Below are 14396 nucleotides of genomic sequence, written 5' to 3' on the forward strand. Positions count from 1 at the left end.
AGCTTCCGCTCGTCGTTCCAAGAGACCATCATTCCCTCGTTCCAGGTGCGGCGTCACCGCCCGCTTATCATATTTTCATGGAAGCGGAGAACGTGCGGCTGACCTTTGTGAGCGCCGCCACGACCACGGTCGTCCAGGGATCTTGTCAATCCATGTTCCAGCAGATCTACGGCACTATGCTGCCTGGCCTCCAGCAAACCATTGAGGAGGCGGTCGAGCCCGGCCTGAACAAGCTGGCGACCGGCGATCTCAGGGAGACGCTGCAGTCGCTCACGAATGCGGTCAACGATCTGCGCGAGCTCTCCGCTCGCAACGCCGAGCTGTTCCAGACGCTCTCCCAGAGCTCGCCGAGCGCGCGGCTCGGCCTGCAGCCGCCCGGTTCGGGCCTCCCCGAGCAGCACGTCACCGAGGCTCAGCTCCTGCAGCTGCTCGAACGCGACGCCTACGAGCAGGCCTTCGCCTGTGCCCTCTCCGAGCGTGGCGCCGAAGCCGTCCGCCACCTCCTCCAGTGGATCGAGCCTCAGGTTCCTCCACTTCACGCACACGCACACGCACGCGCACAGCTGTGTTCTTCGTGGCTCACCGCTGTCTCTTCTTCGGCCTGGCTCTAGGGTTTCTTCGAATCGGGCCACGGGCTGTCGCAGATCGTCACGGCGTCGCTCATCCACCGCGTTGCGCTCGACCTGCAGCACGACACGCCGCTCAAGCTCGACTGGCTCTCGCACCTGCTGCTCCACTTCCACCCGATGGACACCACGATCGCGGCCCACTCGCAGCACATCCTGCACCACACGATCCACCACCTCAACGCCCTGCTGGCCGCCCAGCCCCACCACCCGCTGGCCATCAACGCCAAGCTGCTCCTCCACACCGCCAACTCTCTCCTCTCCGCCCCGCCGCCGCTCCAGCCCGCCACCCCTTCCTTCTCCTCCCTGCCCTATGGCGCTCCCTACATCTGATCTCATCTCCCCTCTCCCGCCCTCTTCCTCCTCTTCTTCGTGATCTGTCTTGCCTTCTCCAGCAAAAAAAAAAAAAAAAAAAAACATTTTCTTTGGTGCCTTTTCTTTTCTTGTTCTCTAACGGAGTCTTCGAGAGCCTCTTTTTGGCGCGACTCGATCGTACGATCATCGGCTCCGTGGAGGCTCGCATCTTGAGGTCATCAAACAATTCATCACACAACTCATACAAAATGGCTACCAAGCGCTCCAGAGATACTCGTGAGCGAGAGGAAAATGGAGATGGAGAGCAAAACGAAGGCATTATCAGTAGCTTCAAGCGCCTCATCAACAACTTCCTCTTTCCATCCTATGGCGTAGCCACCTCGGGCTCTGCTCCTCCTGCCCTGGCAGCCACTCCTGCCACTTCTACATCTCAATCTCCCTCCCCGCCCCTCCCGGAGAGATCCACAAAGCGCCGCCGAATTGCCGCCTCTCCACCTGATGAAGAGGGCAGCGAGGAGGAACAAGAAATGGATGAGGAGGGCGAGGAGCCGTTGAGCCAGATGAGCCTGGCTGAGCTCAAGCGACGCGGATACAGCCTGGATGAGATCTCCAGAATCTTCACCGGTGAGCCCATTCCATCCTCGCGCTACCCTGCTGGCTCGTTCGCCACCCCTGCATCGCGACCCTATCGCCCCGCGACAGGCAATGGAGCCACGAATGGCGCGAATGGTGCCAGCCGGCCCATGCGTCGGGGAACGCCCTTCCCCCCTCCTGCCCTCCCCCGCCGCGCCGCCCCCGTGGGCACCTACACACCTTCACTTGCTCCCTACCCCGCGCCCTCTCCCGCCAGTACCCCCCCCCAAAACCCACACGTCGCATTGCTTGATTCCAATTTGATGAGCAACCGACTCTAAAATGTGGCCTTCTTGTACTCTCCACGCAGAGAAACAATGGAGCCCCGTCGGAGCCATCAAGTCCCACGCTCGCACCCCGTCCGTATCGAAGATCGGGGCGACCCCTCGCGCAACCCCCAGCACCCTTGCCGGGCGTCGCCACGTCTCGGTAGGGTCTGCCTTCTCTTTTTTCATCTCTTTCTCTTTCTCTCTCTTTCTCGTTGCCGCGTTCTTACGTTCTCTCTCTCTCTCTGCCGCCGGCAGGTGCGCAAGACTCCCGCGGGGAGCCGTGAGATGCCAGGTGCTGCCGACACCACCTCCGCAACGGCACACCGGATTCTGGCCACCCTGGGCAAGATCCCTTCTCCTCTGCCGGTGCGTTGCGACTCGACTTTGCTCGCTTCGTCTCTCCTCCTCCACCGCCGTGGCCTCGACGCTCACATGTTGTTGCCGTTGTTGTTGTTGGTTGTACGACACAGAGCGACAGGTTGACGGACGCCCGCTCCATGCAGAAGACGCTGGGCAAGCGCCACTTGGAGACGCCGTCGTCGTCTCGGGATGCCGAGAATGGACACGGAAGGAGGCCCTCTGTTAAGGTGCGCGCGCGCGATCACCTCTGTGCTGTGTGTTGTCAAAGAAAGACCTTAACGACTCTCCGTTCTACTTTCTCTCTTGTGTGCAGCCCCCACCCATCGCCAAGCGCCAGAGGCTGGACGAGGACAGTTTCGCGCGTGTTCCGCACAAAGCAAAGACGGCGCTTCACGACGATTACTATGAGCGCGAACACGAGGAGGAGGAGGAGGAGGAGACGTACGGGGAGGAGGGGAGGACGACGACCCAAGACGAGCAGCTGCGCGGGCGAGAGCGCGAGGAATCCTCGACCTCGTTCGGGCTTCCCAAGCCCTCGCGCACCGACAAGAGGCCCTCATCAGCTCTGCCGAGCGATTCCGAGCACTCTGCCCCCTCCTTCATTTCGCCCATTGGTACGTTTTTAAATCGTAGCGGTCGCTCTGTGCGCCAATCACGTGATTGTGATCGACCAACTTATTTATCTAACACTACACTTGTGCGCAGTTGCTTCGGAGTCGATCTTCAGCTACAAGGCGACGACCGTCGTGAACGGCAAGGCGAAGGAGGACGAAGAGGAGGAGGAGGAGGAGCAAACGCTCACCAAGCGGAAGAGGAAGGAGCAGGAGTCCCCCAGGCCCGTGGGCCTGGCGCTGAAGGGCAAGGACGAGGGCGAAGCCGCCGCCGCCGCCGCCACCGAGGAGAAGAAGGAGCCGGCGCCGTTCGCGTCCCTCCCGTCGTTTGGTATGCCGTCGACGTCGGCCTCGTCGGCGCCCTCGACCTCCTTCTTTGCCATGGGCGCCTCCTCCGCTCCCGCTGCCGAGTCCGCCAGCGCTGGCAGCGTCGACTTCGGAGGCTTCGCCATGCCAGCGAAGGACAGCAAGAAGGACGAGGCCGCCGCACCGAAGACCGACTTTAGCGGGTTCAGCTTCGGCAAGACGGAGGGCACCTCTGTTCTGTCCGACACCTTCTCCTCCTTCATTGCGCCGCATCCCTCAACCGCCGCCGCCGTCGAATCTGCGCCCGCCGCCGTCTCCTTCGGAGGCTTCTCCGTGCCTGTTGCGGCCAAGAAGGACGTACGTACTCCGCTGTTGTTGTTGCGCTCCGCTTTACTTGGCCGGCCCGCATTGATTTGGTTGATTTACACGGCTGTTGTAAACAAACGTTGTTCACGTTCCACCAGGGCTGGGAGTGCGCCTGCTGCACCGAGTCGAACCCCGAGTCGGCGACCAGCTGCGGTGTCTGCATGGTGCCCCGGCCTGCGCCCAAGGCTGCCGCCCCCGTTGCGGAAGCGGCCAAAAAGGAGGAAGAAAAGGTACTCTCGACACCCCCAGAACAATCCCAGCTGCGAAGTGTTGTGTTCACGTCTGACTCTCGTATTCTTTTTGTACCCAAAACGCCCAGCCGGCGCCGGCCACTTCGTTCGGTTCCTTCTTGCCGGTGAGCGCTGACGCGGCCACCAAGCCGGAGTCGCCCAAGCCGGAGGCCAGCCCGGTCCTCAAGGAGACGGTCGTCGCTGTCAAGGACAAGGAAACCACTGCGGCGCCGACGCTCGCCTCGCCCTTCACGTTCGGATTCTCGGCGGATACCAGCAAGCCGAAGGAGAAGGAAACGAAGGAGCCGGCGCCCGTCGCTGAGGAGAAGCCCGCGCTGGCGTTCTCGGCAGAGAAGCCCAAGGAGGAGGCCAAGCCCGCCACCGACCTGTTCGGCGGCTTCAAGAGCGACTTCAAGAGTGACTTCGGCAGCGGCAGCACGCCCTCTTTTGGCACTTCCACCTTCTCGCTCACCTCTTCAACGCCCTCCACGTCGCTGTCGCTGTCCGCCTCGACCGAGTCATCGGCCACTTCGGCCGCCGCCACATCGCTCTTCGCCCCCTCGTCGTCGACTGGAATGCAGAAGCCTTTCATGTTTGGCTCGACCGACCAGGACAAGGTACCACTCTCGAGGGTCCTCGCCACCCACCACTTCTTCGCAGGGGGGCGGCCACCTTCCTTTGGTTAACACGTTTCCTTGTGTCGCAGGCCAAGGAGGAGCCTCCCAAGCAGAAGGAGACTGCTGCGCCCGCGAGCGCCCCGTTCAACTTTGGCTTCGGCGGCAGCGCTTTCGGAGCCCCCGCCAAGAAAGAGGAGGAAGACACCATGGCCGACTCGGCCGAGCCCAGCGGTACGTATCGACGGAACCTTCTTGCTCCCACCGTGTGTGGTGTGTGTGATGCCTAACGCTCCCTTTCTCAGCCTCCACCGCCGCGAGCGCTCCGTTTGGTGGTAGCACGTTTGCGGCGCCAAGCAGCACGCCCGCCGCGTCGTCGATCTTTTCGTTTGGGGCGCCGGCCGAGACGCCCTCGCTGCCTGCCACGTCTGCTCCTTCGTCGGGCATGTTCATGTTCGGCGGATCGGCGCCCGCCTCTGCGCCCGCCCCGTCGCTCACAGCCTCGGGCTCGTTCCCCTTTGGTTCGACCGCATCGACGCCGGCCTTCCCCGCCGCCACGTCCTCGGCGTTCACCGCTCCCTCCACCTCCACTTCATTCGGCGGCTTTGGTGCGCCCAGTAGTGGTACGCCTCTTCCATCTCCTTCACCGCGCCACTGGCAAGCAGTCGCTCACCCATGACCTCTTTACTCTTCTTCTTCTTCTTCTCAGGTGGCGAGAGCGCGTTCAGCCCTGCTGCCTCGGTGTTTGGCGCTCCTCAGGCCGCCGCGCCGACATCGACCTTCGGCGCCTCTGCGCCCTTCAGGTGCGTTCCCTCTTCCCCCCCCCTTTGCTTTCCGACCTTTTCTCACCCGTGTTTGTTCGTGTTCGTGTTCTTGTTGGCGGTGCAGCAGCCCGTTCGGAGCGAGCACCGGAGCCACGAGCACGTTCGGCAGCGCCGGAGCGTTTGGCGACACTGGCAGCAGCCTGGCCTCGAGCGGCACCTTCGCGACCACACCTTTCGGCGCGCAGCCGGCGGCACCCACGAGCTTCGGGGGCGGCGCATTCGGGGCTCAGCCCTCTGCTGCCGCTGCCTCCCCGTTCCCCACCTTCGGCGGCGCTCCCTCGGCGTCCTTTGGCGCCGCGCCCGCCCCGGCCGCTGGCGGCGCCTTCTCTCTTGGCGCCGCGCCCGCCGCTGCCCCCGGCGGCCGTCGCGTCTTGCGCGGAGCTCGCCGAGGCAGGGGCGGCGCACACTAAACCTTTCCGCCCCCCACCCCCCCAAACCACTCAGGTAAAGCCCACCCTTCCACACTCCCTATTTATATTTATATTTTTTTTTATGTTGCTGACGTGGAGCCTCTTTTGGTCACCAGTTACAGAACAGCACCGGTGCCGTTGCCCGGCCAGCGGCGGCGCAATGGAACGGGTCCGTAAGGCCCCAAATTCTACCCAACACCCAAATTTTGACATCATCATCGGACCGAGGAGCAAGCGTCCTAGCGTCGATCGACCGCATCGTGCTCGGGCGTCACCCCTTCTCGCCCCGACTCGACCACCCCCCCAATAATCTATCCCCCACCTTCCGTCCGTTCCATTGTGTCGCCGTCCACTACTGCTGCAGCATTAAAATTATGAATTAAAATGACCCAATAATAGGGAGTGGGTGGTGGTCATCGTTCGCCGGAGGTGACGGTCTTGAGGAGTGGCCGGTTCTCGGCCTCGCCCTGCGCGGCCTTGGACTTGAGGTCGGCCAGGGCCGCGGACGTGTCGCCCACGCGGAACCGCTCGAGCGGGCTCAGCCAAAACAGGAAGAGGAAGCAGCAGAAGTAGAGCACGCCCAGGATCCAGAAGCCGAAGAAGGGGAACTTGATCGCCACGCCCGCCGAGAACACCATTCCCACCACGAACGGACCCAGCGCCCTGTCACCCCCCCCCACAAACTGCTGGTGAGTCGCTGGACATGGCATATAGGTGGTGGTGTGGTAGAGAATGGAACTCGACGCACCGAAGGAGGGAGGAGACGCTCTGGTTCATGCCCATGGTAAGCCCCTGGATGCTGTCCTCGCAGGCGTTGCTCACCATGGCGCCCAAGGCTGGGAAAGTGAGTGGCGATAGGGGTCAGCTTCAAGTACACTCTTCATTCGTGGTGGAGGGGAGGTGGCGTGGGCGTACTGGAGAGGAAGCACATGAAGCCCGTGGCGAGCAAGCAGCAAACGATCACCGCCAGCGCGATCCACACCAGCACCGTTGACACCGTACTCACGCCTGCACCGTCGTTCACGTAAGAAAATGGCAAAGGCAAAGAGAAACGCAAAAGCAAACAGGTAAGGGTAAGTACCCAGGCCCCAGTAGATGAAGGTGACACAGGGGAGAAGCAAGACTCCCAGGCACAGCAGAAGTGAGCTGAGCAGGTACAGGTTGACAACGCCGAGCCACCTCAGCATCCGCTCGAAGGCAAAGATCTGCGACGCGTGCCTCGCGTGTAAGTGCGCAATGCAATACCAAGCGCGCTAGTGGTAGCTCTCACCTGAAAGAAGAAGCCGGTGGTGGAGAAGAGAGCGAAGGCCAGCCCGTTGAGCAGCGGGTCGAAGCCCAGACCTCTATGCTCGACCTGGAGCGAGTAGAAGAGGACCATGGCGACGAGCAGGCCGCCGTTGCAAAAGGAGCCGATGCTGTAGGTGAAGATGAGCTTGGTCATGAGCCAGTCCTTGAAGGACTTGAGGCCCTCGCGCAGGGACTGCTTGCTCTTGCCCTGCTGGTGCTCCTGCACTCTCTTGCTGGTCTCGGGCAGGAAGAAAATCACCGTCAACAGCGAGACGAAGTTGAACGCGCCTAACACCGAGAGTTGGTGAGTCTCACATTCATGAAGAACTCACGAACGCTGACGAAAGTGAACGCGTAAACGGTTGTGAAGGCCAAGGTTTACCTCCGACAAGACAGGGGAAGAGGAATGGGTTGTCGGCCAGCATGGGCACACCCGAGAAGTCGATGATGGTGAACGCTCCGCCAATGCCACTGCAAGGGAGGTGCATGGGGTGAGAATCGAACGAAGAGAGCTGTGATTTTAAAGAACGGGGCAAGCACCTGGACAGACTTCGGGAGAGGTTGAAGCAGGCCGCGGTGTAGGCGAAGGCGAGGATACGGGCCTGACCCTCCGTAACATCCGCACACACAGCTCTTGTGACGGCGATGTTGGCGTTGAAGAATCCTGTTCAGTGTGCGTTGAGTGATGGGACATTGACAACGCATTGGGTTTAGAGAGAGACAGCGCACCGGCGAGGAGCCGAGAGGCGAAGGCGAGGGCGAAGTTGGGCGAGAAGCCGAAGAGGATGGTGCCGACTGCGCCCGAGAGCAGGCCGCCCAGCACGATCAGCTTGCGCCCGTACTTGTCGGCCAGGTGGCCCAGCATGAAGGACGACACGAACGACGCCAGGTTGTAGGCGCCGATGAGCGCACCCGCCGCCATGCCCACGTTCTCTTCGCGTATGCCGAACCGCTTACTGCACATGTCTCCACCAACCAACCAAGTTGCGGGGGTCAGCAAGTTCCGCCACTAGGAGGCGAGTAAATTATGCAGACGACCAATCGGAGCCTGCGAACTGTTGAAGACGGGGTTTTCCGCGCAGGGGCAATTGTAGAGTGGGCAGATGTACCCGGTACAAAGGGTGTGATGACGGTCGAGGCGATGGCATCGCTCATGAGCACTCCGTAGACCAGGAGAAGGATACCCCACGGCAGCTTGATCTCTTGACTGCCGCCTTTGACGGCGTCTTCCACTTCTTCTGGTGGTGGCCAAGTCTCTAACGGAGGTGTTTGCCGGGGAAGTTCCGGAGGGAGCAGCGGAGAAGGCATGCCCTGGGCCGGTGTGTGCGTGGCGAGCTCATCCGCTGAAAGCAAAGAGGTCCGCATCTCTCAAGTTTGGTGTGTGGTGTGGTGTTTGTGTTTCTCGCTCTTGCTGGATTGGCAGTGACGCGTGCGTTTGGGCCTTCTGTTCTTGTAAGTTAGTCGACACGGCCACAGACCGGGCTTCTGCCGTTCCGCCTGTGGTGGCCCAACACGTCACGTCGACCCTCCACTCACAGTGAGTAGTCCTCGGCTCTTTTTTTTCCGCCGCAAGGCGCGGGTACGCCACGGACCACCGCACACGCACACACCGCCCACTCCCCATTGGTCACAAGTGGAAGAGGATGAGAGAAAATACATGCATTGGTGCGACGGCCATGCTTGAGAAGCGCGTCAAGCTCGATATTGTTGGCGGTGGCGTCGGGTTGAGTTTAGTTACTCGTCGGCCGCGCCCTCTTCCCAGCCGCTGCTGGCAAAGATGGAGTCGAGTGCGTTCATCTGCTGCTTCAGCATATTGACCGCCACCGCCGTTGTGTCCTTGCTGATTGGGCTCAGCAGATGATGCTGGCGCACACGCACACGCACACACGCACACACGCACACACGCACACACGCACACGCACACACGCACACGCACACGCACACGCACACGAAACGAGTGCGAGCGAGCGAATGAAAAGAGCGTGAGATCAGTGCACGACCAGACGCAACTGTGTGAGAGAGGAGTCAGACCTTGAATCGGGTGTCGAGCTTGATGATGCTCTTGGCCGTCTGTGTGCTGATGTCGGCCGCCATGAACTTCTTGTAGACGTGCTCGAGCAAATCGCAGAGCGTGTAGATCACCTCGAAATAGTCCAGATTGGAGGGCTGCAGGTGTGGTCCGTATGATCACCAACCGATTACGTGGTCAGGTCAGCGTGTAAGCACCCGGCGGACTACGACGACGAGAGAGCAAGTGAAAGCTGGGAGCAGGTGATGAAAGTGGCGGTGTGTACGATGTTAGGGGTGGTGAGGTATTCGTTGCTGTTGCTCGACCCCGTTGCCGCCGTCCGCACGTCCTTCCCGCTGCTCGATATCAGATCTTTCATTTTCTGTTGATGCGACACAACACCACAAACACAACGACGGCGGAGCGATAGTGTTCGCGCGTTAGCACCCACCACACACACACAGACACACTCCTGCCCAGCGGCTGCTTCGCACATTTCAGGGCGAGGGGCGCAAGTACCCCTTTGGAGTCGAGGGAGCTCTCGAACTCGTTCCAGAACGTCGAGATCGCTTCGACGTACGGCGGCCTACGCTCGCACACGCGCAAAGAATGAAGAAGACAAAAATAAACAAATAAAATTCAAAAGAACGAAAGCGAGCGTTGGCGAGTTACGTACCCGGACTGGAGGGTGAGCACAGAGGCGAGGCTGATGCCCACGTAGAACCACTGCTCCGCCCTAGAATAAAAAAAATAACGTAATAAAAAAATAACGTAATAGAGTGAAATAAAAAAATATTAATCAAAGAACGAAGCGAGTTCGCGGGGGGGTTGAGGATGGTACCTTGCCTGGAGCACTACGTCCTTCTTCTCCTTGGAGTAGAACTGGAAGATGTCCTCCTTGGTGAGAAAGACGGTGTTCATCCAGGGGGCGCTTCCCTGGTACACCCGTTTGATATAATCGAAGTTTTTCAGGCGTTTCGTTACCAACTTCTCCACCGACTCGAAGTGGTCCTCCATCCTTTCGTTGTGGGCCACCTCAACCACAAAATCAAACTTATTTGAATCGCAAAATTAAATCCCTATTTCTCATAATTTCTCATTTTGTTTTGTCAAGGAAAAATAAATAATAAATTAATAAAAGAAAATGAAGCCGACGCACAACAAAGGGTTTGTTGTTGAACAAGAGCGTGTTGATGCTGGTGGTCACTTAATGGCAGCAGGTGCCCTGGGAGTAGAGCTGGCTGAGGACCTCCATCGAAGGGAAATACCAGAAGTTGTTGGCCACGGGGTCGGAGAACTTCATGATGGCATCGTAGGGACCGGGAGGCGTGGCGAAGGTGCCCTGGCCGACCATCGAGGCACACATGGCGTCCAGCCTGTGGGCATCCTGCAAACACAGACCACACCAGTAATCATGAGTCATCGCCCAGCCCAGCTGAACTGAGGCCTCGAGCCAACACAAACCAACGAACCTTGGTGTAGGCAATGAAGAAGAGGCCGGCGTTCTTGCGCACGGCGTCACCCCACGGCATGGCCTGGCGCACTGGAGAACAGCGCGGCGAAGGTCAGAAGGCCCCACTCGCTGTGGTCTGGCGCGTGAGGGGGGGCAGGGCTTGCAAGGGAGGAGTACCGAGGAAGTAGCCGAAGTTGGACTGCCTGACGCGCACCATGTGCGAGGTGAGGGGCGGGTTGGGGAGCTCGTTCGACTCCTTCTTGGTGCGACCGAACACGTCGTTCTGCAAGGTGCCGTTCATCGCAAGGAAAGCCTGCAATCGCCACCACGCCGCGCGCCATTTTAGTTCGTTGCGAACACAATCACTTCGAAACCACACGGGCCGCTCACCTTGAGGTTGTGGACCCAACGCTGGGCGATAGCGAACGAGCCGTTGGTGTGGTACTTGTCCTCGGCGCCGATGAGGCCCTGGGGCACCCTGGGGGGCGAGAGGCGCGGCAAAGTTGAGTTTCTCGGACATAAAAACGATAATACAATAAAAAGGGGTGTGAGGCGAGGGTTGATCGTCGTACTTCTGGTCGGGAGGGCAGTTGACGCTGCCGTCGACGTAGCCCGTCAAGTCACGGTTCTCACCGTCGAGCACGTTCTGCCAGGCCTCAATCACGTCGATGTGGTCCACGATCTGCATTCACACACACACACACACACGTAGACGATGGTTTGCAACAAGACAGCGGGTTGCTTGACGATCCCACGGCCTCAGAGAGCAGAGGCGAAGTAGACAGTCCGTACAGCATCGCCGAGGTAGTCGACGAAGGTGGTCACGAGAGCGTAGAGCACGTCACGGCGCGAAGCCTTCGCGTGAATGAACAGCTCACCGCCGGTGCGGGGCATCACGGGCCAACTAGACACAACCCCACGCCACGCCATGTCGTGTCGTGTCAACAACGCCAGTTTTCATTCTACCAACACTGCAATGGCATGACACCCTTACCCATCGGGACCAGTGTAGCCGGGGAAGTCGAAGAGACCCTTGGGCATGGGCAGGAACTGACCCCAGCGCTGCCCTGTAAATGAGTTCGCACGACGACGACGACGACAAAAGAGAAGTGGGTCAGCGATGACCACACACGACGCGTCGTACAAGCACGCGTGGTAGGCAACGACCATGAGGAATGAATGGAATGCGCCCCGCAAATGAAAGAAGAAAGTGAAAAAAGAACGAACGCGAAGAGAAAGCCGCGGGGGGGGGAGGGCTCATACAGGTGTAGGCGGAGAAGGCGATGCCTCCGACGAGGCCGGTGCCGTTGACCTGGCTGTTGATGCTCAGCACGATCTCGGGGAACTGGGCCGCGATCTGCTGCGCGTACTGGGCCATGCTGGCGTTCACCCAAACCTCGGGCCTCAAGTAAACTAAACATCAAAGAAAATGTGGAAGATGAAGATGAAGATGGAGGTGAAACGAAGAGCGTTAGAAAACTGATTTCGAGGGACCCGGAAGATGAAGAAGAAGAAAGGAAGGGCGTGAGCGGGGGAGGACGACGAACTGGTGGCGCCGACGGCCTGGTGGTTGAGTCCGGTGAGGACGTTGGGCTGGGGGTGGTACTGCTGGCTCTGGGCCGAGCAGACACCGAACAGCACGGCCGCGACGACGACGGCCAACAAATAACTACACCGGAGGGAGGAGACCATTGTATAGATTCGTTACCGTCTGCTGTGATGTGTGAACCGGACGAGACAAACGACAAACTAAAACGTCTCGGCCGTAAGCCGGAGAGAAAAGGATCGGAGGACGCCAGCCACACGGAAACTTCTGATCCGGCCTCATCTGCTCCTGCAGCTAAAACCGGTCCGACCAATCACACGGCGACGCTTTATAAAATAGTCTCAGGTATTTCAAGTATTCAACAAGAGAAAAGACAAAAATTATTGTTTGTGGTGAAGATGGACAAAGGGAAGGAGCTGGTGGGCGAGGATGGTGGGTACGCGAGCCAGACTGGGAGCGAGGCGGAGGAGGAAGAGGAAGAGGAGGTGGTGGTGCAGCCGCAGGTCACCGTGGAGGGAACCACGGGCGTGAAGAGGTGGGTGGTGGACCTGGACCTACCCCCCGAGGAGCGCTGGAGTGAGGTGGTGGCCTTCCACGCTCCCGACCTCCTCGCCGTCGCCCAGCACATCCGCTCTGAGCTGGCTCGGGTGCGCCCCTCTCTTTATTCTTGAGTTTTGGCTTTTTTTATGGTATAATAATTTTTAATAAAAATAAAAATAAAAATAAAAAACAAGAACAAACAAAGCTCTGATACCAGCGAAATGATGAGCAGATGGTGGGGAAGAAGAAGGCGACGTTCGGCGAGAAGGTGGTGGGCGCCTTCCTGGCCGGCGCGGCGCACGCTGGGGTGGTCTTCTACGGCCGGGAGCTGGCCGGAATCGCCAAGGCCTCCGGTACGTGCCTCCCCGCTCCCAACACTGCTCTGGGCCGCGCCCACTGACCGACGGCCGTTGGTCTGGGCCTGCAGGGTTGCCGTTGGGTCAGCTGGTGCTGTTGCAGCTCGTGTACGAGGCGTCGGCTGCCTGCACGTCCATCGTCGTGCCGCAAGACCCGACCCAGGTGGTCCCTAAACTCTCGATGAACGCACGGCAGGCCATGTCAATGATGGTAACACGTGCGGTATGTGTGTGTGTGTGTGTGTGTGTGCGTGTGCGTGTGCGGTGTGTGCAGGACTCGACGCCGCAGCACATCCGCACGATGGACTGGGGCATGGAGTTCCTGAAGCCGCTCACCATCGAAGTCGACTTTGTCAAGGGCGGCCGCTCCCAGTACGTGGCCACCACCTGGGTCGGCTATGTGGGCGTCCTCACCGGTATGCACACCTACCATCGCCACCGCTTTCGCTTCTCTCGCGATTCGCCGCCGCTGGGCTGATGCGTGCGACCAGGCATGCGCCCGTTCGGCTACTCGGTCTCGGTCAACTTCCGTGTCACGAGCGGCGCCTACTGGAAGAATGTCAAGAAGGCAATCCTGCGGGCGTGGCCCATCGGTACACACTTGCGCTCGCCTTTTGCCTTTCTTTTTCTTTTTCTTCCCTCGCGTCTGCTGGCTGACAGCACTGCGTGCGCCGCGAGACAGGGTTTCTGGGGCGGTAGGTCCTGTGGAAGCTGATGTCCACGACCCCGATTCTGAACGAGCTCACCCTGTCGGGCACCTACATGCTGCCAGCCAAAGGTGCGCACGCCACCGCATGCGCGCACGGCGACGATGACATGATGATGTTTAACTCTTCTTCTCCACGCGGACGCTCGTACAGGAATCTTGCGCACCCGATTGCCGCAGAGCAATCATTGTGGGTTCACGCCCACACGCAGACCTCTCCCGCAAGGCGGGGAGGAGCGGGTTCCATGCTGCAAATGTACGCTGCAGCCATTATCAACTATTGTAGCCTGTTCTCTCGCTCACACACGACACGACACGACACGACCAACGACACGACACGACCAACGACACGACACGACCAACGACACGACACGACACGACACGACCAACGACACGACACGACCAACGACACGACACGACGCACAACAACAGGCGGGACCAGGTTCCTCTTCTCGCTCAACCCGACCGAAGATTGCGCCCATGTGGGCGAATGGCACAGCTCCTTCGAAGACTGTAGCTACATCAAGGTGCTGGCTCGATCCTTCTTTAGAATCGTCTTCTCTTCCCCACCACTCTCTCGGTCTCACTGTTCCTGTTCGTTCAGTGCGGCCTCGGGTTGAAGACGTCGATCGGCCTCAAGGTACCAAATGTCTCGCCGGCCCTGCTTTTGCTGATTCTCAAGACTCGTGTAATTCTCACGCACACTTGTGTTTCGCACAGCACTGGTCGTGTTGCTTTGCGACGTCGCACGACTCCAAGTGCCCAAAAAGTGGAACGCACGACGCCGACGCCAAGCTGGCGTCGGCCTAGTCTCTGACCTATTCGCCCCCAGACTGGGTGGAAGGAAGCCCACACAACGCCGCCGGCGCTGGGCCATATGTGCTCACTTCCTTTAACATATCTGATTTGTATTATTCAATACACGGGCCTAGGCGT

At 59.6% G+C, this 14396-nt stretch overlaps 5 protein-coding genes and 1 pseudogene across 5 annotated transcripts; 3 read left to right on the forward strand and 3 right to left on the reverse strand.

The window, feature by feature from the left end:
• Positions 1-152: 152 nt before the first annotated feature.
• Positions 153-959, forward strand: ACA1_189300 (uncharacterized protein; the record flags this gene model as incomplete). Its single annotated transcript, XM_004333241.1, has 2 exons — positions 153-524; positions 612-959. 2 exons carry the CDS (start codon positions 153-155, stop codon positions 957-959), a joined length of 720 nt encoding a protein of 239 aa, XP_004333289.1.
• Positions 960-1468: 509 nt separating this feature from the next.
• ACA1_189310 (uncharacterized protein) lies at positions 1469-5564 on the forward strand (the record flags this gene model as incomplete). The annotated part of the gene is made up of 12 exons (XM_004333242.1): positions 1469-1670; positions 1885-2003; positions 2099-2209; positions 2314-2430; positions 2517-2817; positions 2909-3477; positions 3585-3716; positions 3806-4333; positions 4423-4564; positions 4636-4938; positions 5040-5133; positions 5222-5564. 12 exons carry the CDS (start codon positions 1469-1471, stop codon positions 5562-5564), a joined length of 2961 nt encoding a protein of 986 aa, XP_004333290.1.
• Positions 5565-5977: 413 nt separating this feature from the next.
• On the reverse strand, positions 5978-7815 carry ACA1_189320 (transporter, major facilitator subfamily protein; the record flags this gene model as incomplete). Its single annotated transcript, XM_004333243.1, has 8 exons — positions 5978-6227; positions 6313-6400; positions 6480-6572; positions 6646-6769; positions 6835-7139; positions 7234-7322; positions 7392-7515; positions 7581-7815. 8 exons carry the CDS (start codon positions 7813-7815, stop codon positions 5978-5980), a joined length of 1308 nt encoding a protein of 435 aa, XP_004333291.1.
• A 770-nt stretch (positions 7816-8585) lies between these two features.
• ACA1_189330 (uncharacterized protein) lies at positions 8586-9876 on the reverse strand (the record flags this gene model as incomplete). Its single annotated transcript, XM_004333244.1, has 6 exons — positions 8586-8714; positions 8883-9017; positions 9146-9241; positions 9379-9445; positions 9536-9595; positions 9701-9876. 6 exons carry the CDS (start codon positions 9874-9876, stop codon positions 8586-8588), a joined length of 663 nt encoding a protein of 220 aa, XP_004333292.1.
• Positions 9877-10066: 190 nt separating this feature from the next.
• ACA1_189340 (Dyptype peroxidase superfamily protein) lies at positions 10067-12140 on the reverse strand (the record flags this gene model as incomplete). Its single annotated transcript, XM_004333245.1, has 10 exons — positions 10067-10246; positions 10332-10402; positions 10490-10625; positions 10703-10790; positions 10885-10994; positions 11105-11216; positions 11307-11379; positions 11576-11725; positions 11860-11981; positions 12118-12140. The coding sequence occupies 10 exons, from the start codon at positions 12138-12140 to the stop codon at positions 10067-10069; spliced, it is 1065 nt and encodes a 354-aa protein (XP_004333293.1).
• Positions 12141-12256: 116 nt separating this feature from the next.
• ACA1_189350 overlaps positions 12257-14396 on the forward strand; it is a 3285-nt pseudogene continuing 1145 nt past the window's right edge.

This window comes from Acanthamoeba castellanii, assembly GCF_000313135.1.
Source record: "Acanthamoeba castellanii str. Neff unplaced genomic scaffold scf7180000084748, whole genome shotgun sequence".
Classification (NCBI taxonomy): Eukaryota; Discosea; order Longamoebia; family Acanthamoebidae; genus Acanthamoeba; species Acanthamoeba castellanii.